Source organism: Aquarana catesbeiana, linkage group LG03 (assembly GCF_042186555.1).
Source record: "Aquarana catesbeiana isolate 2022-GZ linkage group LG03, ASM4218655v1, whole genome shotgun sequence".
In the NCBI taxonomy this organism is placed as follows: Eukaryota; Metazoa; Chordata; class Amphibia; order Anura; family Ranidae; genus Aquarana; species Aquarana catesbeiana.
This window is the reverse complement of record NC_133326.1, coordinates 543,413,343-543,440,821: the sequence shown is the minus strand read 5'-3', so window position 1 is coordinate 543,440,821 and position 27,479 is coordinate 543,413,343. Positions and strand designations below refer to the sequence as shown.

Genomic DNA, 27,479 nt, shown 5'->3' with positions numbered 1-27,479 from the left:
GATGATGTGATGATGGATGTTTGATCCAGAAAATAAAGTTAGATAGTTTGGTTTTCTGTGTGAATGTATACTGCCTGCTGTGCAATGGCAGCTCCTCACAGACTGATTTATTCTTTGTGTGGGTCTAGAGTGCTCTCAGCTCCATGTCACAGAGAGAGGACACCGAGAACGGAGCTGAGCCCCAGGAGAATCACGGAGCTGAGGCTGACCAGACAACAGAGAGCCAGCCTGTGGATATAACAGAAGGTCAGTGCATTGTAGTTATAAGAATTTAAAGGGTCAGGCTGTTCTGGAGGATGACCACTACACCTCCCTTGCCATTATGGGTCAGTACCATTAATAACATCATTAACATGGAGGAACTCTTAGCATTTGACAACAAAACTAAATCTCTTTCATATCCAGTGGGTGATTTGGCTCCACTTTTCCAACTTCCCCTCAATAAAGAATAAACTTTATTATGCATCCTCTACTGCTACCCCCATCGGATTAGCTAAGTAAAATCCTACAATGCAATGGGGCCCATTCGATGTTGGATCCACCCCACTCACCCCCACCTGAACTTCTTACACTCATCATCCCATCTTTATGTGTTCACAATATGCCACAGCTCTCTCTCATTCAATGGGACCATTACCCAAAACCTCAACCTCTTACCTTCACTTCAGACTCTTAAACTCTCTATGCACATAACCTTAATGGATCATTACACACAAACTCAAACCCAGCTGGAACCGGCTCATATCCCACACCGTGATCTACAGCGGGTAAAATAAGTATTGAACACGTCACCATTTTTCTAGGTAAATATATTTCTAAAAGGTCCTATTGACATTAAATTTTCACCACATGTCGGTAACAACCCATGCAATCCGTACACACAAAGAAACCAAATCAAATACGTTCAGAAATTAAGTTATGTGTAATAAAATGGAATGACACAGGGAAAACTTATTGAACATATGAAGAAAGGGAGGTGCAAGAGGGCATGGAAAGCCAAGACATCAGCTGAAATCTATCAGTAATTAGAAAGCAATCCTGCACCTTGTCAGTGCAAATTAATATCAGCTGGTTCAGTCTCAACAGATGGCCTAAAAAAAGGTATCTCATTACCAAGGTATCAAACAAGAAACCTCTCATGATGGGTAAAAGCAAAGAGCTCTCTCAAGACCTTCACAACCCTGTTGTTGCAAAACATACTGATGGTTACAGAAGGATTTCTAAACTTCTGAATGTTCCAGTGAGCACCATTGGGGCCATAATCTGGAAATGGAAAGAACATAATTTCACCATAAACCGGCCATGACCAGGTGCTCCTCGCAATATTTCTGACGGAGGTGGGAAAAGAATTATCAGAAGACTTGTCCAAGAGCCAAGGACCACTTATGAAGAGCTTCAGAAAGACCTGGAATTAGCAGGTACAATTGTTTCAAAGAAAACAATAAGTAATGCACTCAACTGCCATGGCCTGTATGCACGCTCACCACGCAAGACTCCATTGCTGAAGGAAAAGCATGTTAAAGCTCATTTAAAGTTTGCTGCACAACATTTAAACAAGCCTGTGAAAATATTGGGAGAATATAGTCTGGTCAGATGAGACCAAAATTGAACTCTTTGGATGCCATAATACACACCATGTTTGGAGGTCAAATGGCACTGCACATCACCCCAAAAACACCATCCCAACAGTGAAGTTTGGAGATGGGAACATCATGGTGTGGGGCTGTGGTTCAGCAAGACAATAATCCCAAACACAAGCCAAGGAAACTCTCAACTGGTTTCAAAGAAAGAAAATAAAGCTGCTAGAATGGCCCGACCAATTACCTGACTTGAATCCAATAGAAAATCTATGGAAAAAACTAAAGATCAGAGTTCATAGAAGAGGCCCTCGAAACCTTCAAGATTTGAAGACTGTGCAGAAGAATGGGCCAAAATCACACATGAACAATGCATGCAACTAGTTTCTCCATACAGGAGGCATCTTGAAGCTGTCATTATCAACAAAGGGTTTTGTAGGAAGTATTAAATAAATCTCAGTTAGCGTGTTCAATACTTTTTCCCTGTGTCATTCCATTTTATTACAGGACTTAATTTCTGAACATATTTGTTTTGGTTTCTTTGTGTGCATAGCTTGCATGGGTTGTTACCGACATGTGGCGAAATGACATGTCAATAGCACCTTCAGAAATATATTTACCTAGAAAAATGGTGATGTGTTCAATACTTATTTTACCCGCTATATTTAGACAATAATTACTTCTCCTAGAGTCCAACTTTAAATGTAATTTGGAAGCCTCCACTAAATAAAGCCTCTGCTGTGCAGGTCAACCACCATCACCTGTACAGGACCAGCTGACCCCCAATGACATACTGGAAGATGATGTCGTCGATTTGCGTCAGTTCCTGAGTTTGGGAGGAGTTTACTATTTCGATGTCCTGGTGCTGCCTCCTCAATGTAAGCAAGTGAACGGCTGGAGCATGGTGCAGGTGAGAAAGTAACTCTGCCAACATTGGCATTTGTGTAGTCTGCAGTCCTAATGGAGAATGCTCTATGTATGCTCTATGTCCCTATTAGAGGAGCTCACTTCTATTCCTGCTCTGGTGTCAACCCAAAATCTGGGATTTTCTTTTACTTTTACCACTGCATTCAACGCTTAAAAAAAAAAAAAAAAAAAGTTTTGCTTATAGTTATACTTTACAGTATTGCTAAAAGCTCCAACTCCAGTTATGTGGTGCACAAGCCTCATAAAATAACCCAAAAACTTTCTTTATCTTCCATGACAGAGCCAAATCCTCATTTGTGTCTCACACGCTCCCCTCTCAGAGTGTGTCAGCAGAGGCTGTGCTGTCAATCCAGAAAGCAGTCGGCGGGACTAGATATGGCTAGGTGCTGGTTAGCAAACTATAGGCCAGTGATGGCACTCCAGATGTTTTGGAACTACATTTCCCATGATGCTCATGCACTCTGCATTGTAGTTGAGCATCATGGGAAATGTAGTTCCAAAACATCTGGGGTGCCAAGGTTCGCCATCACTGCTATAGGCTATAGAATCAGCACTGAGAATACTGATAGTCATGCCTCCTCCAACATCTCATCCCACTATAGTGCAAGCAGGCACAGCCTACATGAGATTGACAGCTTGTAAGTCTCTGGCTTTGATGCTTTTTAAGAAACTGACCCAGAGCAAGTATGCAGCAAGAAAAGTCAGTGTGCAATCATTATTCCTGATCTGGCAGTAGTGCCAGCCATAATTTTTCTGTCATTAGAAGTTTCCTTTAGGAGAACATGCAATGTAGAAAAAGAACTTTTGAAGTCAGGAGAGGCGAACGCTGTTATAGGCACTCACAGTGACACTGGTCCCATCTCTGTTTTGCTGTGTGTGAGTATTCTATCCTCAGACTGCATTCTTAACAGGAATTCAGTGCAGTCCACTGTTGTGCTGCACTCTATAGACAGAGCAGGTAGCTGTTGGTGCTGTCAGAGAAGCTTAGTAGGCCAGGCAACTGCTGAGCATACTGGAGACACAGGGGGTGCTGGAGGCACACTGTACTTCCCGGAGACATGGAGAAGTGCTGGTGGCACAGGTGTATACTTAGAGACATGAAGGCGCACAGAAACACACTGGAGTCACAGGGGTACACTGTAGCAGACCGAGGGGACATGGGGATTGGTGAAACACTAAAACCAGAGGCACGGTGGAAAAAAATCAGAAGCACGAGGCTCAGCTAAGCATAGCAACGTGTTGCTCATACACCAAACCTTGCAAAGTTCTGCCAATTAAGCCAGTTCCAATCAAGAGAGTTGTTTGGCCACAGCATCAGCTCCTCTGAGCGAAACCCAGAAGTGCTAGCAGCCAAACATTGAAGAGAAGACCCAGCTCTGGATACAAAGAGAGGATTACAGTCAGCTCTGAAGAAGTGGGCATGAGACCAACAAAAGTGTTGGCTTTTTATGCAGCAGACCTTTAATTTTGACTTCATACTTCTCTAATTCTTCTATAGGCGCTCCAAACACGCACATGCAACATGATAGCACTGTGTCATCTGCACACATTAGCACAATACAATTTGAAAACCTATGGAAGTAAAGTATTCAGAAAAGGGCAACTAAATTATTAAATAGGATAAGGAATCATTGAGGCTACATTCACACCTAGGTGTTCTGGAAACATGCTAAAAACGCACAACGCGGTTGCTGTGCTATTATTTCTCAATAGCACCCCAAACGCGGATAGTCACGCATTTGTTGGAAGATAAAACATTCAAAAAATTTTGAATGCAAAACTTGCTTGGCTCAGTGACGCAAAAAAGGTACTTGAGCCACTTTGGCACGTTTTCCGCAAGTAGGAAAGCCCTATGCTGTTGCGTGACAAATGCGCTAAAAAATGCAACGTGTGTAGGTGTGAATGGGTCCTAAGTACAAAGTACAGTCAGAAAAGGTGAACCATACATGAGTAGAAGACAGGATTTTTTACAGTAAATTATTATTTTTTCAAATCTAATGATGGAATGCCCATTGATTTTCTCCCTGCAGTTGGTGGAAGGGGGTCTTCAGAATCAGCCCTACCCTCAGGAATCCTTACTTAGCACCAGCCTGGGGGTGTCACTTCAAGAGAAGGACCTAGAGGGGCTCAGCTCTCCCCCAGTTGGCGTCTCTGTTAAAGTCCCAAATGACGTGATCTTCTTTGAAGAGCCTCAAGTGGCAAGATGGGACCCAGAAAGTAATGTATAATTTAATGATTAATGTTGTATTGGTTTCTCTTATTCAGAAAACTACACCTAATTAGTTCCGTAATCAACTCTATCTAAAGCATTGTATATCGTTGTGGATGGTATGGAAGGGTTAAAAACAGGTTTTTATAGCGTTCTGTGTCACCGGGGACATTTACACTCATTTCCTGTCACAAGAGTGATGGAAACTTTTTTTTCTTTTTTATTATTTATTTAACGAACCAGATAGCAATGATATAGTACATGGTCTGCATACAGTTGTACAAGACAGTAAACAATAGAATCTGACGAAAACATAGAAGAGGTAATAGTATTCATATAAAAACAAAACTGCATCAATCAAAGACACAATATGCTGGTGTATCTTACATCAAGCAAGATAAGACCATGTACCTTGGCACATCGAGTTGGGAGAAATTCCATTAGTGGTCACTGAGCAGAGCGCTGAGCGAAATTCAGTGCATAAAAAGTGTCTTACGATGACTAAATAAAAGTATGTAGAAACCATGTGTATCCTCGTTAGTCTGGGTTTGTGTGTGCCAAAAGATGTTTTTTTAACAAGGATTATGGAAGGAAAAGAAAAGAAAAGAAAAGAAAAGAAAAGGGGCAGTACAATTGCACCGCGAGTAGCCCATCGTGGAGTGGGAATGAGACAGTTCATACATATTGAGGGTATTCATCATAGAAACGAAAGAGGTCCCAGTAGAACCATCTGGTCTTATGTTCCTCAGTCTTGTCTCTAAGGGCTAAAGTCAGGCTCTCCATTTGTTCGATATAGTTCACTCTTGTGATCCATTGGGCAACCGCCGGGTCAGCTTGTTTCCACATGCTAGGGATACAAGCACGAGCTGCGTTTATCAAGTTTGAGTAGGGACTTATGGTAACGCTTCCTGGATGGGGGGAGGGGTAAGATTAAGCAAAACTGCTGTGGGATCATCATGTAGGGAGATGTCTGTAAATTTTTGAATTAGTTGAAGCACTGGTTGCCAGAATGTACACAAAACAGGGCATTCCCAAAAAATACATAAGAGATTGCCCACACTAGTATCATACCTCCAGCAGCGATCACTTTATTGGGGAAATAATTTGGCAAGAGCTGATGGGGTCCTATACCAGCGGGTCACTATTTTGTAAGTGGTTTCCTGGTATCTGGAAACATTTTTTTTTTTTTTTTTAACAGGGACATTTGATTTGTTACTTTTTTAGTGTCGCATAACAAGAAAATAGGCAAAATAAAAACATGCCTTTTTCCCCCATTTGCAAGTAACCTTGCCATACTTTGAAACTTAATTCATTCTCCATGGGACAAATTATACAATAAAATGAATATTTTTTATTTACAGTAAAATTACTTGTTTTTAATTAACACAGGTCAAAAGTGAAAAAAATACTTGTTTTGTTTTCATAAAATACTTTTTACATCACAATTGCCAAAAGAAAGCTTAGCCGCGCGCCCCCCCCCCCCCCCCCCCCCAAAAAAAAAAATTGAAATGCATGGTGACACTGCTTGCACCAAGGCCGAGGGCTGTTGGTGTTTTTAGGGCGCATGTACAGTACCCTGAAAGCTCCTGCCATGGGCTGTAATCTGCCTGTACTGCTTCGAGAAACAGAGACCTAGGGATGACCTTACTTGGTCTAATATAAGGTATGTCCTGAAAACAAAAATGTGTTTTTTTAAAAACATCATTACCATATTGATGAGGTGTAAGGGAGGATTAAAGGTCAGCTTTAAATTAGTGATATTTAAAAAGTCGTTTTTGCTTAAAATGCATCAAAATGCCCCCCAAATGCTCCAATTATAATCAAGCTGTTATCAGTCTTGGTTTGCACTGTGCCTGTCTCTTCTCCAGTAGATTTACAGTAAGTTACTGTTGAATTAGGTAAAGAGGGACTTTTCCTGACCCCTCCCTTATGATAAATTGTATTTCTATTTTTTATCCTCTTCAGGTAAAAACTGGAAAACAGATGTGATTATGAGCAGAAGCTACAACATGGAGCAGAGGCAGCTGTCCTTCAAGATGGATGCCTTCCATACATTCACACTATTCCAGGAATCCCACCTTAATATGCCTTACGAGTCATGGGAGCTAAAGCCTAACGGCATGAATGAAGTGTCACTAATGGTCGCCTCTGCTTTCACTGATATCCACATTGAAATCAAGGTAAAGCTCTCATAGATGTGACCATCCTATGAAACCATTAGAATGTAAATTGTGATATCTAGTGTGGCATTGTCACTATTAGCAGGTCAAAGGATAGGCAATGTTTACCCAGTTTGGGGGAAGAGGTCCTCTTAAAACACACACACACACCTCTGTTGATTTTCCCTCACTCCCTAGACGTTCTGTACATCTGTTGAATCACCCTGTACTTTCAGGTATGAAGGAACATGGGACCTTCTCTCCTCCTTCCTTCCAGGATGCAGCGCTTGGGTCTCAACAGCTAATCACCAGACCTAAACAGTTTTACATAGGAGAGGGAAGGTGATCATTAACCCTGTGTGAGCTACAGCCATAGACCACCACAGAGCTTATAGAGCAGGGGTAGGCAACCTGGGGCCCTCCAGCTGTTGCAGAACTACAAGTCCCATCATTCCTCTGGGAATAATTGTAACTGCCAGCCTTGCAATGGAAAATTTAGTTCCACAACAGCTGGAAGGCCCCAGGTTGCCTACCCCTGTTATAGAGGAATTGGACTCCGTACCCCAACAGAGGAATAGAGTGGTGAGGGAGTTCAGGGATTAGGAGTATTAGTGGGTGGGAGAAGTCTGTCCAGAGAATGAGTCACTTTGTACTGAAGGCCTGACACTAGGTTATTCCATGTATACATATATCAATTCATAAATATACACTTAGGAAAAGACTGCAGCTACCTCCACTGTGTATAAAACATGAGGACTGCATCAGCATTGTTTTTATGTATGGAGGACATAAAACCTGATAATTTTGTGGATGATTGGCTATTGGTGGTAGTAACACAGATCTGCCATGTGTGATTTAGGACGATCAATGCAGACTGGCTGCAGTGTCCAGCACTGATGGCGATCTCTCTGCTCTGCTCGGGAAGTGGATGAGCCCCCTATCTCTGAGAGATGCCATGAAAAGAGTCGGACTGAACTTCTTTCCTGCTGAAGACTCCCCCAAATATGTCAGTGTGAATAAAAAGGTACAAACATCTTAGTGAGCTTCATGCAGTATGGCATCAGATTTGAAGAATTGCTGTGATAATTGCTGAATTTTGTCCCATTTCAACAATACTTCCCTGGGTAATAGGTGTGATGCCTAAGCAGACTGAAGAGGAAAAAGTGACAAAAAAAAATGTGCAAAGCGGTGAAAAATAATAAATGTTATTGACCCCTTTATGCCCATCTGTGGCAACCCTTTATTAGGTTCTGTATGCCCGAGAAGAAGGGGGGGGGGGTCATGTGACCATTGTGATTGGCTGTCACAGTGGTCACATATTCAGGAGCCAGTCCTGCCAACTCCTGGTGATTAGTACGGACCGAGGGCTATCTGACAGCTCAATCACTGTGCTGGGAGCTCTGCTGCCCATAGACACATATGTGCGGCGCATGGGTGTTAATATCCACATGTATGCATTACATGGGCACAGAAAGATGACCATTGAGGCCAGGTTCACACTATTGCGAATTGGATATGCTAATCACCCCATCCAATTCGCAATAGCAGGAGAATGTGACTGGCTCTCTATGGTGCGAATTTGCACAGGAGCCCTGTGTGTCTTTTGGTTCCTTCTAGGTCAGAATTCAGCCCAAAATTCGGGCTGAAATGGTGAACCAGCCCACTGGGAGCTGCATCGGCATCCAGTGTGCACCAAGTCTAAAGGTTTTAAAGCCGAATTGTAATATGCTTATATTTATCCTTCTGTGGCTTCTTTTTTTCCTACCGCATCAACATGCTAATGACATTTTTTAAAGAAAACCTTTCCATTTTAATTACACCTCATTTTAATCCCAATGAATGGGTCCTTGTGCTTCTCTATGTGAAACAGGCAGATCATGGCTGGTGGGTGGTGCTGGCAGGATGCTGTACATAGCTTTCTGAAAATGCCACAACCCCCTGCCTCAGTACTCCTCTCAAGAGCCCTCAGCTGACACACAAGCAGTGGGCTGGCTCTTGGGAGGAGTAATGCAAATATTGCAATGCCAGTCTAAAGGAGTGGCGTTCCCAAGCAGGCTGTATTTGCATGCAGACCGCCATAGATAATGCACACAAATGATGCTGAGCCTCTAAGATTGAAACAAGTGAAATTAGAAAGAGACAGGCCAAGAGGAGTCACGCTGAAGAGAAAGGGCTATAGGATGCTAGACAGGGCTGGTGCAAGGATTTTTGACACCCTAGGCGAAACCTCATTTTGCCACCCCCATTGGCTCCACCACCCCCATCAGCTCTGCTTCCTCTATCGCTGGCTTCAGTGCTGCACTGCGCCTTTAATTACACTACCGGTCAGACAGAGCAGCTGCCTGAGACTGAGTTAGTTACATGCCACAGCCTTCAGACCATGCAGACATGCAGGGAAACCAGTGGCCAGGCACCCCTAGGCAGCAGCGCGCCCTAGATGGTTACATGGTTTGCCTAGTGGTAGCACCAGGCCCAGATGCTAGACATCCTTTAGCCAGGAAGTGACGTGGGCTTTGACTTGTAGCTTCTAATGCACATTGTGAGCAGCTCAAAGTGTGCAGTAAAGTCAGAGAGAGCAATTTCAGTACAAGAGAGAAGCCTGTAAAAAGTGTGCAAAAGTGAAGGGCAGGCTGGAGTTCAGCTTTATTTAAATGGCCTTTGGGTAGTCAGATGAGGCTGAGATTCATATTGCAATGAGCAGAATATTAAAAAGTAGATTACATTTGTACTGTCACAGTTCGGTTGTTATCAATTGTCAACCTTCATTTTCCTCCAGAGTGAACAAGTAGAGAAAATGGCATACAAGGAAATGGCACTTCTGTCACCATCCTTCGCATTTGGCTGGAGTAAATGGAACCACAACTGCAGTCATGAACAGATCGTAGTCAAGGTGGGTATTAGAGGAGGTAGCAAGGAGGGTCTCCTTTCCTTGCAAGTATCATCAAAAAGGGGCCAATTAGGAGTACCCACAGGGGACATAGTTGGGAGTGCCCAACTTCATCACAGGCAGTAACCCAGTGGCTGTAATTGGGGGTGCCCCTCATCCCCAGATACCACACAGGCGCCATAGTTTGGAGTGCTTCCTTTCCTCACAGGGGAGATATAAGGGTTAGCCCACCAGCTAAGTCTGTTCACTGTAAGGGACAGAGCCACTCTGTTCTGAAACAACAAACAGGTCTCTACAAAATGAGCATGTAATTCAGCTACTGCGCTTTGACAGCCTATGGCTTGTCAGCTGTCCAGCATGCCCTGGGAAGCCAAAACTGCACTTTTTTTAACCACTTGACCCCCAGGCCAATTCTGACGTTTCTCACATACGTGTAAATAATCCACTTTTTTGCCTAGAAAATTACTTAGAACCTCAAACATAATTTTTTTTTTTTAAGCAGAGGCTCTAAGGAATAAAATGGTGGTTGTTGCAATTTGTTATAGTACACGATATTTGTGCAGTGGTTTAACAAACGCAAATATTTAGGAAAAAATACTTTAACCACTTGCCAACCACGCTACAGCCAAATGATGGCTACAGCACAGACAGCCAGTTCTGGGAGGCCGTCATACGACGGCCTCCCATGATCGCGCCCGCTGCTGGGCACGGGCGGTGTGCTCTGTGATCACAGTGTCAGGAGGACACTGCTGATCACAGATTGCGGTAAAGAGCCAATCAGTGGCTCTTTCCCACGTGGTCAGCTGTGTCCAGTCACAGCTGATGATGGATGTAAATAGAAGCCGGTTATCGGCACTCCTTTCCTCATGCTGACAGCATGAGGAGAGGAAAAGAGCCGATAACCTGCTTCTTGAAAAGGTACATGTACACTGATAATCAGGGCACCAGTGTCCACGTATCAGTGCTGCCTCATCAGTGCCGCCTATTAGCCCACATTAGTGCAGCCTCTTTAGCACATAGTGAAGGAGAAAAATTACCGCTTTCCAAAATTTTATAACATACTATGAAAATGTTTTTGTTTTTTTTCTCAAAAATGTTGGTCTTTTTTGAGCAAAAAATAAAAAACCCAGTGGTGATTAAATACCACCAAAAGAGAGCTCTATTTGTGTGAAAAAAGATAAAAGTTTTGTTTGGGTACAGTGTTGCATGACCGCGCAATTGTAATTCAAAGTGTGACAGCGCTGAAAGCTGAAAATTGGCCTGGGCAGGAAGGGGGTAAAAGTGTCAAATTTGGCAAGTGGTTAATGAATTTTAGTGTGCACAAATAGTAGAATACCCTTTTTTTTTTTAGTAAAATGTAAAAGATCATGTTACACTGAGCAAATCGATACCCAACATGTCACGCTCAAACTGCACAGTGGCGGCCTGTATTGCAGGGCGCCGGACACATGGATTCCAATGGGGTTTTTTGAGCACATGATTAGGGCCAGAGGCTCTAATAGGCTTAAAAAAAAAAAATTAAAAAAAGAGTGGGGTCGGGGGACCTGGATTGTTTGCCGCAACCCCCCCCCCCCCCCCCCAAAAAAAAAAAATAATATACCACCAGCTGCCACTGAAACGGCATACACCCATGGACCAGTGACAAACTAAAATACCTAAAAAATCTCCATAGGTGACACTTTAAAAGCCTTTACAGTTTATCAGATTAGAATTACACAGGCGGGTCTGGCAATAGAATTATTGCCATTGCTCTGATACTTCACGTGTGGCGTGATCGTCGTTTGCATATGCATTTTCATTTATAACAAATAAAAAAAAAAATGTGTCCACTTGTAGGCTTATTCTGGCACTTTTTGTTTACAAGTTTAAATCAGCATTTTTTTTTTTTTTACTAGAAAATTACTCCTGACCCCCAAACATACTTTTTTTTTTTTAGCAGAGACCCTAGGGAATAAAATGGCAATCGTTGCAATTTTCTATGTCCCACTGCATTTTCCCAGCGGAAAAAATACACTTTAACGAATTAAAAAAAAAACAAAAAAAAAAAAAAAAAAACATATACCGGTAGTTACCCCAATTTTTTTTTAAATGTGAAAGATGTTATGCTAAGTAAATCAATACCCAACATACTTTAAAATTAGGCACGCTCCTGGAATGGCGACAAACAGTACTTAAAAATCTTCATAAGCAACGCTTTAAACGCCTTAACAGTTTACATGTTTACAGTTACAGAGGAGGTCTAGTGCTAGAATTATTGCTCTCGCTCTATTGTTCACGAGCAAAAGATAAAAAAAAAATAAAATCTTCGTCCAGTCTGGACATGAAGTGAACCTCCAAAACCATAGAGTTGGTCAAAGAGCACTAACTCTTTGATCCCCTATGAGAGCAGCCAGCTGCACTGCCAGATCGTTTCTCGTGTGAACCAGCAGAGACGGTATATTATATATATATATATATATATATATATATATATATATATATATATATATATATATATATATATATATAGCTCGGCAAATCAAAGTTTTTTTTTTTTTTAATTCAGTGTTCCAAAAAAAAAAAAAAACACAAGAAACAAAAATAAACCCTATATTGTATATCTTTAAAAACATGTAAACATTTAGTGTGTACAGCAAGTCTGGGCAACATTAAAAAGATATTATATATAAATAGAAAGATCTCTCTCACACACAGAAGGTGTCTGCAGTTAATGCACATGTTATCTCTCTAAAAATGCTGCAAGTACAGAAAACCACCAGTTGATCTATTAAAAATCAGAAAACGCCTAACTTGCTGTAGTGAGCTGAAAAAACTGCCTTCTGTCTACTCCAGTGCAGTTTTGATTCATTTCCAACTGTGTGCATCAACACAGACAGAGGTAACTCCACTTTTGTAGGAAATAATAAATTGGCAAATAAAAATAAATAAGAGAGAGAATACAATTGCAACACAAGGCATATTATAATTTAATGTTATTAAAAATTACCTCTGTTCAATCTGCAGCACTGTAATTTTCTGTAAAATACAATCCAATATGACTACCTGGAGGCATTCTGTACACAGATGGTGTACAGAATGCCCTCCAGATTCTGTATGTCATTTTCTGCTTGTGCAATTGGCATACTGATTTTCCTAGAAGTCTGCACTATGCCAATCCGATTTTGAGCATCCCTTGCAACAAAAAAATGTCATTTTTGATGAGATACTTGCAAAGACCCTGCCACTTTCCTCATTAGAGCCCTGCAGGTACAGCAGCTGATTGATACTTATAAAACTGCTCTCATACAGATTCAGTTTGGACATGGACACAGACAAATCACTATTTTTTCAGAACAAAAGGTAGGAATCTACAACAAAGTTTGTTAAAATCCCAGAAATGTACATAAATCTCCCAGAGGGGAATATTTTTTTCCTCAACAAAAGTGGAGTTACTCTTTAAGTCTAGTATGTCAAGTCACTGCCCTGCTTTGCCCTCCTCCAACATAAATTGACAGTTACTTGACACTGGGGAAGCAGCAACGAGACAGCTGGTACAAGCGGCTCTGAAACAAAGAAACTATTAGTGCTTGGGCATAAATATAACAAAATACTTTTATTAGGGAATGTTTACTAGGTTTATCTGATGTTTTAATGCCAAAAACTGAGCGTTTAATACTATTTTTAATAAGTAAATTATTCAGTTATAGTCAAGTTAACCAAGGTATACCGATGCTGCTTTATTTAGTCTGGGCACCTCTGGTCATGAAAGGGTTGCTATGACAGTTCCTTGACTTAAAACTCTTTTTCTGGTGGTCACAGGTGAGGGAATGCCGGGACTCTTTCAACGACGATGACTGGTCCCTTTACCTATTGAGCACTCTGAGGACTCAACGTCTAAAGATCTCCGAATCAGATGACACATTCTCAGATGATCTTTATGATGGCAGCGAGTTCCACTCCACACTCTATCACATGATCAAAGATTACTCCAGCCCCGATGCCATCGACAGACTGAAGCACTCCCATCATTTGTTTGTGGACTGCGTCCACCAGCTGCTGAGCATGACCAAAGTGCTGACATATTCATAAACATGTTACTTTATTAACACAATAAATATCAGGCAGTAAAAACAGTGCAGTGTACGCCAGGCCAGAAAAATCACACATGGCAGCCTTGAACGCCATACAGTCTCCAAATGATTCTAAATTACAAATCAGTAGGAAGTCGGTGGTCACTTGTAGAAAATATATCATGATACCTTTGTGGCCACTTGATGGCTTATAATAAAATAGAATATATACATACACACATAAATTATTTTAAAGCGCGATCGTCCATAATATTGTACAGGGGTAAAAGGGGTGTCAAGTGTTGTAAACGCTACAAAAAAAAAAAAAAAAAACTGTTAAAAATATAGGAAATCCACAGTGCCATCATACTGGAGGGGGCCCATTGTGCCGGAGCCCGGTGTATGGCCACAGTAACTGCTGGATGGAAGTCCATGAGACACCAGGACCGACAGGGGCTCCTTCTACCGGTTTGTGGAAGGATAGGCCTGTCAGGAAACCAGCAAGTGTCACAAATAAAAATGCAGCCACGATACAGATCACCAGCGGCTTGTTGATGTTGGTTATCGATTGCCTCACGTCAGACGTCCAGGACCAAATGCGGCTGTATCTGGAAAGACAAAGGACATGGTGAAAAGCTGAATTTCCTGTAGTTCGGACGGTTTTATAAAAAGGTTTTAAATATTCAGTAAAACTTGTGAGGCTGCTCAATCTTGACTTGTAGAGTTTGCCCTCCTATGTTGAGAGGTTGTTTTGCAAAGACCTGTACACTGAGGAGACAAAACAACCTAAACAAATGAATGACTCAACATAGGAAGGCAAGACCTAACAATCAAGACTCAGCAGATTTCCTACTCCTTTAGGAAACGGGACAACTGCTTTGCAAGAGGCGTGAAAGAGGCCATCTACATCAAACATCTCTGAATAGGTGTGGTGGCCACCATTTGTCTTCACATACAAGGCCAGTTAAAACATCTCTACCCCAGTAGATCGACAATTCAAAACTTCAACTAGATGGATAGAGGAATTAACACCTATGCAGACTTCCTGACACCAAGCATGTGGTTATGTAGCTAGAACAGAGTGGTTCCACAACTTTCATCCTCCTATGCTGTTATAACCCAATCAACACCTGCCTTGACACATTCTTTGGTGAGTGGTTTAAGGGGTCTGTGCTATCTTCCTGACACTCATTAGAACTGAAGTGGCTTGGAAAAGCTATGAAACATCTTCAACATTACAGAACAAGTCCAATTGTCAGTGTTAGCTTGTAGACAGCAGAAAGGACAGCAAACATTTTCAATGCTCAATGTTTAATGCAATGATCACCTGCTCCAAGCTTTGTTGGAGTTTTTAAAGTTGAACTCTGTGGCTTTTGAGGATTATATTTAGATAAAAATATTTTGTGCCCAGAGAATAAAAATCCACTTTGCACCACTTTTGCAAACCCAGATAATTAACATATAGAAATATTAGTGACGACATGATCTGTACAGAGAGCAGAGATGTGGAAGGGACCCAGCAGGCCCCACCCACTACAGGCTACCTACAGAAAACTACAGGAGGGGGCGGAGACAACACCGCTCATTCTGCATAAGGAGAGAGAGCAGCAGTGACCAGTCTTTATTACAGGAAGCTCCAGCACAGAAGTTCCACACTTGATTACTATACAGATCTGATAGAAATACACAAAGCAAACCAACATTTAAGAATACACATAGTTTTTGCATATAGAAAATATTTGGTTGTCCTGGAGTCTTCAGCACTACTTGAAATGTGTTTGGTGCTTTCTTACTGTACATACTACTCTAATGCAAGCCTAAGCCTATGTGAAGGCATAAGGGCTTATGAAGGTAGACTTTTTCTGGTCTACGCTCACATAAAACACTGCTCAGCAGATTCCTGTCCTCTTCAGAGGTGACGTGTGGGTGACAGTTCTGAGATTGCATGTGATGTGACCTTCTTTTACTTTGAATGCAGCACATCCTATTGAGATTTATCTGCATTACAGGCAAAATAGGTTAAATCTGGCCTCATTGTGCACTTTACGCCCAAATGTATATGCTTGAATGCATAAGGAAATGTTGAAGAATACCAGTGTACAGATAAACGATCACCTGTCTCTGCTAGCACTTGAATTAGAGGGGTACAGGTCAGTAGGTACACAGTGTTTCCCCAACAACGTGCAAACCATGTAGGAAAAGGAAACCACAAGGTCCCAGTTGGATGATACTGGTAGCCAGGGCTGCTGTTAGAAATCATGGGGCCCCGTACAGCCTATCTGGCAGGTGCCGCCCCCATATCTTCACTAAAAAAACTAAAATTATTATTAGCTACTACCAGGGCTTTTTTTTCTCAAACAATAGGTGCTGGAACTCAACCACGACCCCCCCAAAACCCCTCCCCCACACCCCCCCCCAAATCACATCAAATAGTGGGTGTGGTCATATTTCACAAACAGTAGAAGGGTCTTAAAGGGGCATTGAATATCAGGTTGGCATTACATACAGAGTGCAGAGTTCATGGGGGTTACACACAGAGTGCAGAGCTGTCACTTCTAAACACAGAAACCAGACTTCTGTGTTTACAAGTGATTGTGGTGAGCAGGCACCAAAGGGTCTGAGCCAGAGGTGGTGGAACTGAGTTCCACCAAGTTCCCCCTGAAAAAAAGCCCTGGCTACTACAAAGAACCTGTGTAAATTGGACCTTTTAAAATTGTTTTTTTACATTTTTATTTTAAAAAAATTATAATTTTTTGAAATTTTTTTTACATTTTTAAAATTAATTTTACAATTTAAAAAATTATTACAATGCTAAAATGTTTTATTTTTTTCTACAGGACAGGGAAGCTGGAGGGGGAGGGGGCTTGGCACAGTGACAGGGGGGCATCAGACGTGGGCAGACCAGGGAGGGGAATTGGTGTGGGGGAAGTAAAGGAACAATGCCCTGTGTCTCTCCCTGCAGCAGCTGAATGCTGGTGGGAGGGGGAGAAACCGGCTTTCAGCTGCTGAAGAGAGCAGCACAGCTGAAAGTCCCTCTGACCGACCACACCGATTCCTCCTGCTGTTCGGACCCCTCTGTGTGCCCGAGCCCCCCTACAGGAAGGCTGGTGGTCCCCCCCCTATCAGTGGCCCTATTGGTAGGTAGCGGGGTAGTCTGCAACTTTTATTGCACACACAAAATGTCACTGGTAGTAACCTTATGATTTTGATTTACTAAAATCTGATGCAGCTGTACATGGTAGCCAATTAGCTATTAACTTCAGCTTGTTAAATTAAGTTTTGACAAAAAAAAAAAAAGCTGGAAGGGGATCGATTTCTAAGTAGACCTGCACCAGATTTTGCACTCTCCAGTTTTAATAAATCAACCCCTATGGAGTGGCTGTGTGACACCCCCGTTACCCTTTGCCACGTCCTGTGTTAGCTATGTAGAAATACATCCAGGACCCCCATCCCACCTCTCCACACTAGAGGTCTTAGTCCACCTGGTTACCAACACTGCCAGAGCCCTTACTATTACAAATGTAATGGACCATATGACCTATGCATTACAACAGTGCTCAAGCCGAGTGGCCTGTGACATCATCCCTATAATAATCTAAGATGTGACACCAAAGGTTAGAAAAGTTTGGATGTTGTGCTACTGGGAGATGCTGTCTATAAATGCTGCTTAAAGTATTTTGAAAGGTGTAATGAGCTCTACTCATCCAAACTTTTAAACTCCCCTCTTTACAGACTACCATGGCAGCTTTGGGTGTCCAGGGATTTAAAAGGGTTAGAGGATATCTGCACTGCTGTTCTGAGTAGCTGAAGGAAAGAATCCTGGAGGGCGAGATCAGGCTAAACAGTGGGGAGCCAAATATTTTCTCTTTTTTCAGTTTCCTCTTTGCAGCATTATCTTTATCTTAGAATAACAGATGTGCTCATCACATCTAATTCTCCTACAACCTAACCTTCCACTCCATGGTAACAAGGAAGCAATATTAGAGAAGGCTCTTTCACAGGGGATACAGTGTCTACCACCTCTGAAAGGAGATCCATGGTGGAGTAGAGCAGCCACTGTCAGGCATTCAGGAGGCGATCCAGTTGCCTCTTGAATATGTTTTTTTTAACCACTGGTTACAGTTCTTTCTAATTTGTTAATTTTAAATTTGTAGGCAGATGTAGTTTAGCCTCCCTGCAAGGGTGGTGCTGTTGGGCAGGCGCCACACAGGGAGGATGGAGGACAAGGGGGGAAACCAGATTCCTCTGGGACCTCCAGTCCATAGGTGTCATCAGGGAAGCAGAGGTCTGATTGGACGCTGCTGCCCTGACTGATCTGGTGGCCATCTTTGATATGGGTAGTGCTTCTAAAAAGCACTGTCCCCTTCGGGTTGGTGCTCATTCTGCATATTGAGTAGGTCAGGGACAGATCTCCCACAGGCATAGGGTCCGGTCCTGTGGAGGAGAGACAGAGTAGGGACTGTCGTCGTGTTTTGAGCTGTAGCCCAATTGCCGGCCTGCCTTCCAGCCACCTCCTCTGACAGATGCTGTCAGGTGTCTACAGTGTGCACTACTACACCTTGCTTGGTTTAATGTAAGTGTTTCGGTCTGGTGTGACAGTGTCTGGAGAGTGGTGGTGTTCTCGTTCAACACTACCATGATAATATGCATTGCTGCATCAACTAGACTCCATGTGAGTTCTCTTCCCCTGCGGGCAGTAAGCACAAAAGACATACAGTGTGGACGGAAAGTATTCAGACCATTTTAAATTTTTCACTCTTTGTTATATTGCAGCCATTTGCTAAAATCATTTAAGTTCATTTTTTTCCTCATTAATGTACACACAGCACCCCATATTGACAGAAAAACACAGAATTGTTGACATTTTTGCAGATTTATTAAAAAAGAAAAAATGAAATATCACATGGTCCTAAGTATTCAGACCCTTTGCTGTGACACTCATATTTAACTCGGGTGCTGTCCATTTCTTCTGATCATCCTTGAGATGGTTCTACACCTTCATTTGAGTCCAGCTGTGTTTGATTATACTGATTGGACTTGATTAGGAAAGCCACACACCATATAAGACCTTACAATGCACAGTGCAGGTCAGAGCAAATGAGAATCATGAGGTCAAAGGAAATGTCTGAAGAGCTCAGAGACAGAATTGTGGCAAGGCACAGATTTGGCCAAGGTTACAAAAAAATTTCTGCTGCACTTAAGGTTCCTAAGAGCACAGTGGCCTCCATAATCCCTAAATGGAAGACTTTTGGGATGACCAGAACCCTTCCTAGAGCTGGCTGTCCGGCCAAACTGAGCTATCGGGGGAGAAGAGCCTTGGTGAGAGAGGTAAAGAAGAACCCAAAGATCACTGTGGCTGAGCTCCAGAGATGCAGTCGGGAGATGGGAGAAAGTTGTAGAAAGTCAACATCACTGCAGCCCTCCACCAGTCGGGCTTTATGGCAGAGTGGCCCAACGGAAGCCCTCCTCAGTGCAAGACACATGAAAGCCCACATGGCGTTTGCTAAAAAACACCTGAAGGACTCCAAGATGGTGAGAAATAAGATTCTCTGGTCTGATGAGACCAAGATAGAACTTTTTGGCCTTAATTCTAAGCAGTATGTGTGGAGAAAACCAGGCACTGCTCGTCATCTGTCCAATACAGTCCCAACAGTGAAGCATGGTGGTGGCAGCATCATGCTGTGGGGGTGTTTTTTAGCTGCAGGGACAGGACGACTTGTTGCAACCGAGGGAAAGATGAATGCGGCCAAGTACAGAGATATCCTGGACGAAGACCTTCTCCAGAGTGCTCAGGAATTCAGACTGGGCCGAAGGTTTACCTTCCAACAAGACAACTCCGTGACTGTTCTTGAATGGCCCAGCCAGAGCCCTGACTTAAACCCAATTGAGCATCTCTGGAGAGATCTAAAAATGGCTGTCCACCAACGTTTACCATCCAACCTGACAGAACTGGAGAGGATCTGCAAGGAGGAATGGAAGAGGATCCCCAAATCCAGGTGTGAAAAACTTGTTGCATCTTTCCCAAAAAGACTCATGGCTGTATTAGCTCAAAAGGGTGCTTCTACTAAATACTGAGCAAAGGGTCTGAATACTTAGGACCATGTGATATTTCAGTTTTTCTTTTTTAATAAATCTGAAAAAATGTCAACAATTCTGTGTTTTTCTGTCAATATGGGGTGCTGTGTGTACATTAATGAGGAAAAAAATGAACTTAAATGATTTTAGCAAATGGCTGCAATATAACAAAGAGTGAAAAATTTAAGGGGGTCTGAATACTTTCCGTCCCCACTGTATGCTCCTCACACTCTTTTTAGTGGCCGTAATGCAATATTTTACTACTGCCCATAATAAAAAGGATGAACGGTTTTGCAAATTTTTTATAAAAAGGACCCAATACAGTCAATATTAACAGACAGGATTCACTTACTTGGATTCAGGCTTGGTGGGGGGTGGCGTTTTTAAGCTGAATTTCCTGACTTGCTCTTCTTTTATTTCTTCCACTAATTCAGTGTTGGGCTCATCCCTGTTTAATTACAACATAAAGGTTGTTTTATACAAAGTGTTTTAGGCTGTATGTTTTCTTTAGTCTGGACACAAAAGTTTCTGTAAATCCAAATAGCGAAGCTGTATAGACCTCCATCTAGAACAGCCTCTTTCAACCTTTTAAACACAGAGGAACCCTTTGAAATAACTTTCTGGTCTCAGAGAACCCCTGCTAAAAATTACTATATCTACAACTCATGATACATTAGTGTAATGGTCAATGGGAAGAATGCTCCTTACACTTATGGTCATTGGGAAGAGTTACTCCCTTTATTGATAGCTAAAAAGATCATTGGGGTCAGTGGGAACTTATCTGAGAGGCAGAAGTTGTTCATTGCTCAAGGAACCCCTAGCAACCTCTGGAGGAACCCTGGTTGAGAAACCCTGATCTAGAACATAGTACAATTTACTATACATAGTACAATACTCCTTTCCTGAAGCTGGCAGGGGCTGCTAACATGAAAATCAGCCCATACAAACTACACATAGAATAGTTTATCTGCGCCCATTCGGGAAGTCAGTTGGAACCACAATGTGTTTGTGCCCTAACCCACCACTCATGGCAAAGGCATGTTGTGGAGGGATGGCCACATAGAGCTCTTCATGTTTTGAACTCTCTCACATGTGTCTGTGCTATTAGAGGCAATAAAGGGGTTGTAAACCCTAGAGGTTTTTCACCCTAATGCATTCTATGCATTAAGGTGAAAAACCTTTGTAGTGCAGCAGGCCCCCAGAGCCCCCCTTTTACTTACCTGAACATGATCCTTCCAGCGACGGGGACTAGAAGAGCAGCTCCAGCCGCTGTCTCAGGTCCTCACTGGCTGGATTGCTAGCAGCAGGAGCATTGGCTCCCGCTTCTGTCAATCAAAGCCAGTGACACGGGGGTGGGGCAGAGTCCCACTATCTGTCAATGGACACAACAGAAGGACTCGGAACACGCCATCATCAGTGCCCCCAGGGAATGCGGGTCTCCGTGGGGGCACTCAAGAAGAGGAGGACCCAGGAGCGCCGCTGGGGGACCCCAAAAGAGGAGGATTGAGGCCCCTCTGTGCAAAACCCTTGCACAGAGGAGGTATCACGTTATTAACAAGAAAAAAAAAACAAAAAAAAAAACGAACCATTACAACCCCTTTAAGAACCTACATCCACCCAACTGAAAGTTTTGTTCTACAAGATGTCCTTATTCTGAAACATATATAATATATTCAGGCACAATTTTAGATTTTTTCAGGTATTTACCAAAACATATTCAAGCTATAGTTCTATAATGGATATGGCCTGAAAGTGCACACTCTCAGGTTTAATTTGAGGGTATGTACATCCAAATCAAAGGAAGGGTTTAGGAATTACAGCTCTTAAGAATAACCTTCCCCCCTTTTTCAAAAGTACAAAAGTAATTGGACAATTGAATCAAACGCTGTTTCATGGCTAGGTGTGGGCTACTCCTTTGTTATTTCCTAAATAATTAAGCAGGTAAAAGGTCTGGAGTTGATTCAAAGTTTGGTATTTGCATTTGGAATCTATTGCTGTGAACCTACATCATGCGTTCAAAAGGAGCTGCCCATGCAAGTGAAACAGGCCCTTGTAAGGCTTAAAAAAACTAAACAAATCCACCAGGGAGATAGCAGCAACATTAGGAGTGGCCAAATCAACAGTTTGGTACATTCTGAGGAAAGAAGAATTCACTGGTGAGCTCAGCAACATAAAGAGACCTGGATATCCACAGAAGACAACAGTGGTGGATGACCGCAGGATCCTCTCTATGGTAAAGAAAAACCCATTCACAACATCCAGACAAGTGAAGGACACTCTCCAGGGGGTGGGCTTATCCTTGTCAAAGGCTACAATCAAGAGAAGACTTCACAAGAGAAAATACAGAGGGTTCACCACAAGGTACAATGAAAGAATAATCTCTACCAGAATGATGGGAAAAAAATGTTTGGAGAAGGCTTGGAACAGCTCATGACCCAAAGCACACAACGTCATCTGTAAAACATGGTGGAGGCAGTGTGATGGCATGGGCATGCATTGCTTCCAGAGGCACTGGGTCATTGGTGTTTATTGATGATGTCACAGAAGACAGAAGCAGCCGGATTAATTCTGCAGTGTTTAGAGATATGTCAGCCCAGATCCAGCCAAATGCAGCAAAGTTGATTGGACAGCGCTTCACAGTACAGATGGACGATGAACCAAAACACACTGCAAAAGCAACCCAGGAAAAGAAGTGGAATATTCTGCAATGGTCTAGTTAATCACCTGATGTCAACCCAATTGAGCATGCATTTAACTTGATGAAGGCAAAACTAAAGGCAGAAAGACCCACAAAGAACAACTGAAGACAGCTGCAGTTAGAGCCTGGCAAAGCATCAGAAAGGAGGAAACTCAGTCTTTGGTAATGTCCATGGGTTCCAGACTTCAGGCAGTCAAGGCCAGTAAAGGATTCTCAACAAAATTCTAAAAATTAACATTTTATTTATGATTATATTCATTTGTCCAATTACATTTGAGCCCCTGAGATGGGAGGTCTGTGTATAAAAATTGTTGCAGTTCCTAAAATTTGTATTTAATATTTATGTTCAACCCCTTGAATTAAAGCTGAAAGTCTGCACTTGAAATTCAATTGGATTGTTTCATTTTAATTTTATTCTGGTGGCATACAGAGACAAAATTATGAAAATTGTGCCTGTGTCCAAATATATATGGACCCAACTGGTTGTGGTCAGATTAGATGCAAATGGTGCTTAGCAAAGACCTGCTTTAAAACTCTCCACTCAAGAGTCCCACTTCATTGCAGGGAACCACAGACTTACACGGTCAAAACTAAGTCTAAAAACATTATGCTGTCTTTGTGACAACGCAAAACGTAATAATGAAATGTGCCACTATTGTCTTTTTTGCTGAGAGGACTATAGACAGCTGTGGCTATGGAATGACTTCTGGAATGCCTTCTGAACAAACAGCAGTGGCTTTGCAATTACTACTTTACAGAACAGACAGGCTGTGGTTATGGAATGACTTCTGAACAGAACAGCCGTGACTTTGGAACAACTGCTGAACATACAGCTGTGGCAATGGAATGGCCTCCGAACAAACAGCTGTGGCTCTGCAATGACTTCTGACAGAAATATGTGGCTTTGGAATGACTGAACAGACAGCTGCAGCCATGGAATGACTAACGAACTGACCAACTATGGCTATAGAAACGGCTTCTGCATGTCTGTGGCTTTAGAATGACTCATGAACAGACAGCTGTGGCTTTGGAACGACATCTCAACATACAGGCTGTGGCTATGGAATGACTTCTGATCAGATCAGCTGTGGCTTTGGAATGTTTTCTGAACAGACAGTTGTGGGTATGGAATAATATCTCAAAAGACAGGCTATGGCTATGGAATTACTTCTGAACAGATCATCTGTGGCTATGTAATAACTTCTACACAGACATCTGTGGCTTTGGAATTACAATCTGAACAGACAGCTGTAGCTGTGAAATGCTATCTGAATAGGCTATAGATATGTCATGAAATGAAGATGAAATCTGAACACATACAGAACATGGAAAATGGATCATTTCACAGCCTTCCCTTTCGGCACTTCTTTTCCAGAGTTGGATATGACTATCGCCACCTGACCCTTGTAGCCTGACATACTCTGTACTGCTGAGGGAATTGAAGATGTTTGTCACTCACTCTTGAATCGAATTCTCCTCCGCTGGCTCTGGGCGTGGGTAATTATCCATAAACCGCTGTAGAGTGGGGCGACCGTCATTCTGTCGAGAACCCACCAACTTCCTGTGAAATAGACCCACAAAACACCAAATATTGCACATGTAATACACAACCAAAAATCAATAAAGATAATAGTGGCCAAGGCCACGTGATTGCTTTTCACACATTTTTTTTTTTAAAGGGAAATTCTAAACAATTAAACTTTTTTTTTTTTTTTTTTTTATATAAACGTGAAAGATTAACTTAAAGCCACTTTATACGCCTCCCTGCCTGAACCTTGTGTTTTTTCACCTGCAGAAGATGTACTTTGATCGTGTAGTTTCATGGTGTCGTTTGTTGCCCTGTATGTACAGCCTATAAGTAAATCTTTACATTCCTTTGTCAGCAATTCCGGTTTGTGTTAAAACATGAGGCATACTGCCTCTGTCTGTAGTGTAAGAACGGGCACTTCCTGTGAAGAAACAATATATCCCACAATCCCTGGGTTTCAAAATCTAGGGCTCTGCAGGTGAAAAAATAATAATTAGATCTGAAATAGGCACAAGCAGGTGGAGCAATGAAGGGAAGAGATGACTTTCATCACAACAGAATGCTCACATTTGTGAAACATAGAAATGACAAGGCATTGATTGGATGCAGTGTGACCCAGAACAAGGAGTTGCTTGTGCCTTTCACAAATAGGGACAAGCTAGGTGAATGAATACATGGACAAGGGCGATCAATCAGCCATGACACTACAAACTGCAGCTGCAACATGTGAACCCATCATTACAAAGTAAGGCCAAAAAACAAAACAGGTAATATACCTAGCTAAAACAAGTGTGTGTACAGGGCATTTAAATGGTAACTATATATTTTAGTGAAGCCTGAAAGTAGCTTCAGGGGCTCCCAAGACACAAAGTGGGACCCAATGATTTTGCTGGGCAGATCACCTATAGCACAGCCAAGGTCTGCCCAAGGTAAAGTTTTTGGGCTTAAAAAAAAACACTGGCACTACCAGGTGCGAGTACCTCTAGGAGCTTTGAACCCCAGGTGGCTGTCCAAACTGCCCCAATGTGATCCCACCACTTGTTGCCTGTACAAGTACCCTTATAAACCATACATGTACCCAACTGAGGTGATTATGGCAGTTTCCTTTCAGTGTAAAGCAAAGTGTCTTTATCCTGCCACAAGAACTCCCTATAATAATTGCATCCTCATTTCTGAAGGGGAATAAGCACTTCCTGTTAACTTCCACACCGGGAGAGTGCTACAGTCACTGGCTAAGTTGAGAACTTAACATTAAAATGCCATTGGCATGTAACTCTCTGGTATCACCCTGTTGGAACACTCAGCAGGTATTGTATATGGTTAGGTGTAGATGGTGGTTTAGATCCCACCAACACTGATTGGTGCTCAATAAGGTCACAGTTTATAGACTGTATCTTGAGACAGGGCTGAGCTCAGCAAAGGGACAGGACTAATGGTGCCCATACACTAGATGAAAAATGGTTAGAAAATCTGTCATTTGGACAGTTCGTTTGTTTTTTGTCCAGTTAATGGGCACAAATCAAAAATCGGTTGTAACATTTTTGAGCCAAAAAATTTGAAGGAAAAGTTTGGAAAACTTCTGCAAAATATACAATATATTGTATACTTGATACCGCGAGGCGACTAAGTGCACCTCATTTAAGGTCCCAACCCCCCCCCTTTTTACAGTTCAGTACCGGGATGGAAGCAGTTGAAAAGTTGGATCAGCCGTGTTCCCCTACTATCCAAGTGAGAGGTTTATTTTCAGATGTCTGTGTGCCCTATATGGGGTTGAACATTTGGAATAGCCATATCTCGTGTACATATTTATCTAGTTTACAAATGATACCATGGATGGCATTCCCGGCACTGGTTGCTATACACATTATCATTTAATGTTTTTCCATTTACTACACCCTTATCGCTCTGCGCCATCGTGGTTTTTGGGCATGTGTTTGATGTTGGAGTTGTTTTCCTCAGCGTGGGAGCTGCGATGCACCCTGTGGATCCTCCCCCTCCTCCCCTTACACTTCCTATGTTCAGGAGGTTCGGGTGGATGCCCCTCTGCGCATCAGCGGCACGGTCCCTATATCATACGCAGGACGTCGGCTCTGACGTCACTGCACTGACGTTTGGAGTACCATCTGCGTGATTCACCATTGGGAGGAGGGCTCCTTGGTGCCAATCACTGAGCGATCACTCAGCTCAGGTGCGGACGCCGCCTCTCCCCTCCTGCAGGCTCACACACGTGGCGTTGGTGGCATGTACTTATATGTCCCCCAGTTGGAGTGGGCTGTTCATATGGCCAGTCCCCTCCTGGGGTTTCTGCATACTAGCTGTTTTCTCCTTGCTGGTATTGCATGACGTGCAGCACTAGGTAAGATTCTTGGGGATTAGGCTCACCCTCTTTGTCATGTTTTTGCTCTGTTCCACCGCATACCCTGGTCCTCTTTATCAGTTCCACTCAATCCATCACTCTCCTTTTGTCTAAATGTTTGCACATACTTAGACTCATTGTTAGTCACTTTTTTAATTAGATCAGTTCACTACATAATTCTCATTATAATATCTACCATTACTTCACATGTGGGTATCTTTTGGTACATTACTTACATACTATTTAACAAATTCACTTCATTTAAAACTATATACATATATATCTAATATTTGTCCCCAGATACCCCTGTTTGACAAGCTATGCACCATCATTGTTGTTACATGGAGACTACCCTACTACCCAGACACTTATTCCATCACCCGATGCTGTCAAGACATATCATGCCGCCTCAGCTTCCGCGGTGGGGTTTGTGCCTCTGGCCCACTCCGTGCCATCTACCGCGTGCTGCACTCAATGCCAGGGTTGGTAAGTCTGCTTGGCCAACTACATTTTCTACTCTACTCCCCTTTATATAGAGAGTGTGGTTTATGTATATATTTTACAGGAATCTGTCGCATCTGCTCCTGATGAGTGGAGAAAACCATCCACGAAACACGTCGAGCTATACTTGATGCTACAGCTTTATCCATTACATCTCGATTATGTTATCACTATTTTAATAATATTATATCTACATACATCATGTGATTATAGATACAGTTACCGGGCATGCCACCTTTGGCACCTGTAGGCCATATTGCTGTCTCGTACTACTACTACTGATTATTATGCATTCATTATGATCATGTATTTATTTGCATATACTCTTATCCATCACGCCTACATATTGTGCCAATTTTATATATATATTCATATATATATATTCATATATATATATATATTCATATATATATATATATATATATATATATATATATATATATATATATATATATATATATATATATATATTTTCTTTCTACTATACCTATTATGACTAATATATATATATTT

General features: G+C 42.2%; 2 protein-coding genes across 2 annotated transcripts in view; one reads left to right on the top strand and one right to left on the bottom strand.

Annotated features, from left to right (window-relative positions):
* The window catches only part of DNAI7 (dynein axonemal intermediate chain 7), a 42,103-nt gene extending 28,234 nt beyond the window's left edge, over positions 1 to 13,869 (top strand). Inside the window, exons 9-15 of the mRNA XM_073621462.1 lie at positions 129 to 246; positions 2,324 to 2,487; positions 4,535 to 4,721; positions 6,679 to 6,893; positions 7,732 to 7,896; positions 9,649 to 9,762; positions 13,558 to 13,869. Coding sequence (XP_073477563.1) covers positions 129 to 246; positions 2,324 to 2,487; positions 4,535 to 4,721; positions 6,679 to 6,893; positions 7,732 to 7,896; positions 9,649 to 9,762; positions 13,558 to 13,827 — 1,233 coding nt within the window. The 3' untranslated portion in view covers positions 13,828 to 13,869. The remainder of the gene's footprint in view (positions 1 to 128; positions 247 to 2,323; positions 2,488 to 4,534; positions 4,722 to 6,678; positions 6,894 to 7,731; positions 7,897 to 9,648; positions 9,763 to 13,557) is intronic.
* Positions 13,819 to 27,479, bottom strand: part of IRAG2 (inositol 1,4,5-triphosphate receptor associated 2) — a 209,408-nt gene continuing 195,747 nt past the window's right edge. Inside the window, exons 34-36 of the mRNA XM_073623592.1 lie at positions 24,041 to 24,142; positions 20,236 to 20,331; positions 13,819 to 14,416 (exon numbers count right to left, since the gene is read on the bottom strand). Of these exons, the coding sequence (XP_073479693.1) occupies positions 14,173 to 14,416; positions 20,236 to 20,331; positions 24,041 to 24,142 (442 nt within the window). The 3' untranslated portion in view covers positions 13,819 to 14,172. The remainder of the gene's footprint in view (positions 14,417 to 20,235; positions 20,332 to 24,040; positions 24,143 to 27,479) is intronic.